The 3,213-nt window shown below is 44.5% G+C and overlaps 1 protein-coding gene across 11 annotated transcripts in view; it reads right to left on the reverse strand.

The window, feature by feature from the left end:
* Window positions 1-402: 402 nt before the first annotated feature.
* The window catches only part of LOC100467771 (zinc finger CW-type PWWP domain protein 1), an 18,063-nt gene continuing 15,252 nt past the window's right edge, over window positions 403-3,213 (reverse strand). For all 11 annotated transcript variants that reach the window (XM_034669900.1, XM_034669898.1, XM_034669892.1 and 8 more), the window contains 3 exons: window positions 2,013-2,129; window positions 1,142-1,262; window positions 403-517 (listed from right to left, as the gene is read on the reverse strand). In XM_034669900.1, the coding sequence (XP_034525791.1) occupies window positions 418-517; window positions 1,142-1,262; window positions 2,013-2,129 (338 nt within the window). In that variant the 3' untranslated portion in view covers window positions 403-417. The remainder of the gene's footprint in view (window positions 518-1,141; window positions 1,263-2,012; window positions 2,130-3,213) is intronic.

A 3,213-nucleotide genomic window follows, 5' to 3' on the forward strand; every position in this document is an offset into this window, starting at 1 on the left:
AATGTCACGTGGTATTTAGACTGAAATTAAAAAACGGTTTTCTTACAGCCTCTTGTCCTTCTCCTTGCTTTGGCCCCCTAGCCAGAAAAGGTGGGGCGAGAACTGAGGATTCATAAAGGGCAGGAGGTGCTGGGCCTCATCTGATGCCATAAACCTGACCCAGCTACCACACCTCAGTCAGCTGGGCTTCCCTCCTCAGGAATCCTAACCAAAGCACATTTATCAGAACCACAAATGTCCTGGTAATGATGCAATATTTAATCAGGTACAAGTTTATTTCTATACGTGGGTAGTTATTTCTGTGTTTGTCACTCTAGTTGAGGGTCTGCTTCTGCTGATGTCTGTTGGTTGTGTCTGTTTCCAACTCTGTACACCTGTTAGGATGGATTTGTTCATTACTTTGGCCTGAGCACCTTCCTACCCTGACCCAGGAAAACTCACCGGCAGGGAATCAAGATGAGAAGCAAAAAGAAAATATTCCCCCAGGTCAGGATCGGATTCTACCATGCCTGGCCACCTGGAGAAGACAGACAGGTTTAGGGGACAGAAGAGGAAGGGTTTAGACGAACACAACACAAACTCAATACACATGTACAGAAAGGGGAAATATATTTCGTAAAAAAAAAGGATCCCAGAGATAGACCCCCCCTTGTGAATCTCCCTCAGTAGTCTACCAAATGACTAAAGTGACCTCTCAGTGTACAAAGAGGCTCAAAATCTTCCTGGTAAGAGTATCTTACCCTTTGAGGCCTTCTATCAACCCTGAGAAAAAAATCTTCTGATTAGGGACATCTCCAAAGAAGAAACTATCCTACCCTTCTTGATTCTCTCTACTTTCTATATCTGTCACATCTCAATGTTTAAAAAAATGCCTTAAAGCCACCTTCCTTTTTCTATCTACTCAGGGTAGAATTGGTAGACCTTTTTTCCCAGGGAGATACCACTTCAACTGTGAAACCTCTAGAAAATGCATTATTTTGAAGTCTCCAGGCTTAGTACTTTATCTTTTCCCTCATCCCATGTTCTTTCTAAGGCAGGTACCATTTCCATGATAAATGCTTTCCATTTCCTTCCCTCTCTGCTTGAATCTACCACTTCCAAGTTCATGGAAGGATGCTGTGACTATGCCATGGTGCCCTACCAGGGGTAACCATATTGCTTGGCCCAGATGATGGATCCTGGGATGTAGGAGGCATAGGCCACATCACTCTCACGCCCTGTCCAGGACTCCTCAGGGATGTCACAGCGATTATACCTCGAGTCTGGAAAAAGAGAAATGGAATGAAGGGAAGGAAAGAACCCCATCAGGGAAAAATCTGGATGAGGGCAGGAGAGAGGAGAAGAATAGGCAGCAGGTGGGACCAAAAGGGCACCTGGGAGACAGGCATGGAGGAAGAACAAAGACCCGTGGAGGAAACGCAGTTACAGCTAGAGCAGGAGTGCTGCCTCGTTGTACTTTACAGAGATTCTAAACTTCCGTCTATATCCCACGTTATCCGACCCTGCTTCCATCTACATAACATCATAGCAGTCATTTCTCTGAGACTCTGTTGTCTCATCTGTAAAAATAATTGGGCTGGGCTAGATCATTATAATCTCTTCTAAGAGGTTTCAAACATTCTAGAATTCTAAGCCACTGGCTCTCTCTCACCTGCTTTCCCCCATATATCCCATATCCCTTCTTATCCACAACCCAATACCAACAATCTAATCAGGACCAACAGGGTCAGACTAATGCTGAAGAAGGGGGAATTCACTCAGAATTTACATTTAGATCCCAGGCCCTTCCTACAACATAACCCTTCAGGGTGTCTTCTTCTAGCCCATCATGCCAGATTCATCTTCATATGACAGGATGATCCCTCCTCTCTCCCAAACACTACAAGGATCCCTGGAATTATAACTACATCTATGACATATTTAATCTAAGGGATACATACAGAGAAAGAAAGGGAAGAACCATTAAAAACTAAAAACAAAACAAAACAAAAAACATCTCCAGTCCTTTCTACCTGTATTCTGATCACAGGACCAATTATCTGGAAGCACTGAGGGGTCAATGTTCCCACAAAGCCGCCTCCACTTCTCACAGTCTGGGGAGGAACACTGGACCCAGACAAGACATTGACCTGCGAGAAGAAAAAAAAAAGCAAAACTGAAATGAAATGAAACAAAAAAATGCCCTTCCTTCTTCAGTCCAACGAAAATCAATGTACCCCCTTCAAAATCACATAGCCTTAGGCAATGAGTCTAATCCTAGATTTATAAATGGGAAAACTAAGCTCAGAGAAGATAATTGACTTGCTGAAGATCAGCCTAAATTGGTGGCAGATCTAAACTTGGACCCCAGGTCTCATATCTCCATCTTTCTCCTATGCCGTACTATCAATCTCTCTTTCCCCTAGGGGAAAAAAAAGAGTGGTTTTTGTATTGACGGTTCTTGAAAAGTTTGGCATCCTTCCAGCTAGTGCCTCGTTCTCTGCTGGCCTGTCACTACTGGAAAGTTCTTTTGAAGGGCTAACCAGCATCTCTTTTGTGTACAACATCCAGAGTTCCTATCTGAATCCCAGCCGATTTACCTGTCACCAAATCACCAAGTTGCAGTCTTTGGGACCAACAGCCCTGAGCTTAACCCCTTCCAAAAGACAGAGATAAGCCTACCAACTCAACCAATTATTTACTTCAGGGCTTGCTCAAAGGCCAAGCATTCCTTGTATCCATTACCTTCCAAACCCTTATTCCCACCTTTCTTTATTCCAGCATCTGCTAACTTGACCCAATGCCTCTCACAGGCTCTCCTCTCTCCGTCCCAAATTCTTCCACTATGTTCTTTGGAATTCTAGACAAGAGCAACAAAAAGTCCACATATTTTCAACTTCTTCTCTGAACATCCATCTCCTTTTCGAAACCTGGTGATGCACAAATGACACTGCCTCTACCCGACCCCACCCACAGCCCTCTAAGTGGAGTCTGTTCCCTCTCTCACACCCCAGGCCAGAAAGTGGGGTCAGCAACATCCTTACTCATCGCCACTTCCAGACCATTACTATCCTCCTTCCTATAAAAACCCTTCCTTCCTTGATATCCATGCCATGGGACTACACCACCCTCTCATCTCCCTTGAAAAGATGCTGGCATCTGGTTCAGCCTTCTCCTCTCTACCTCCTGCCCTCATTCCAGATGACAGCTGTTCTCAAGAGGTAACTCGAGGGG

Source organism: Ailuropoda melanoleuca, chromosome 10 (genome assembly GCF_002007445.2).
Source record: "Ailuropoda melanoleuca isolate Jingjing chromosome 10, ASM200744v2, whole genome shotgun sequence".
Classification (NCBI taxonomy): domain Eukaryota; kingdom Metazoa; phylum Chordata; class Mammalia; order Carnivora; family Ursidae; genus Ailuropoda; species Ailuropoda melanoleuca.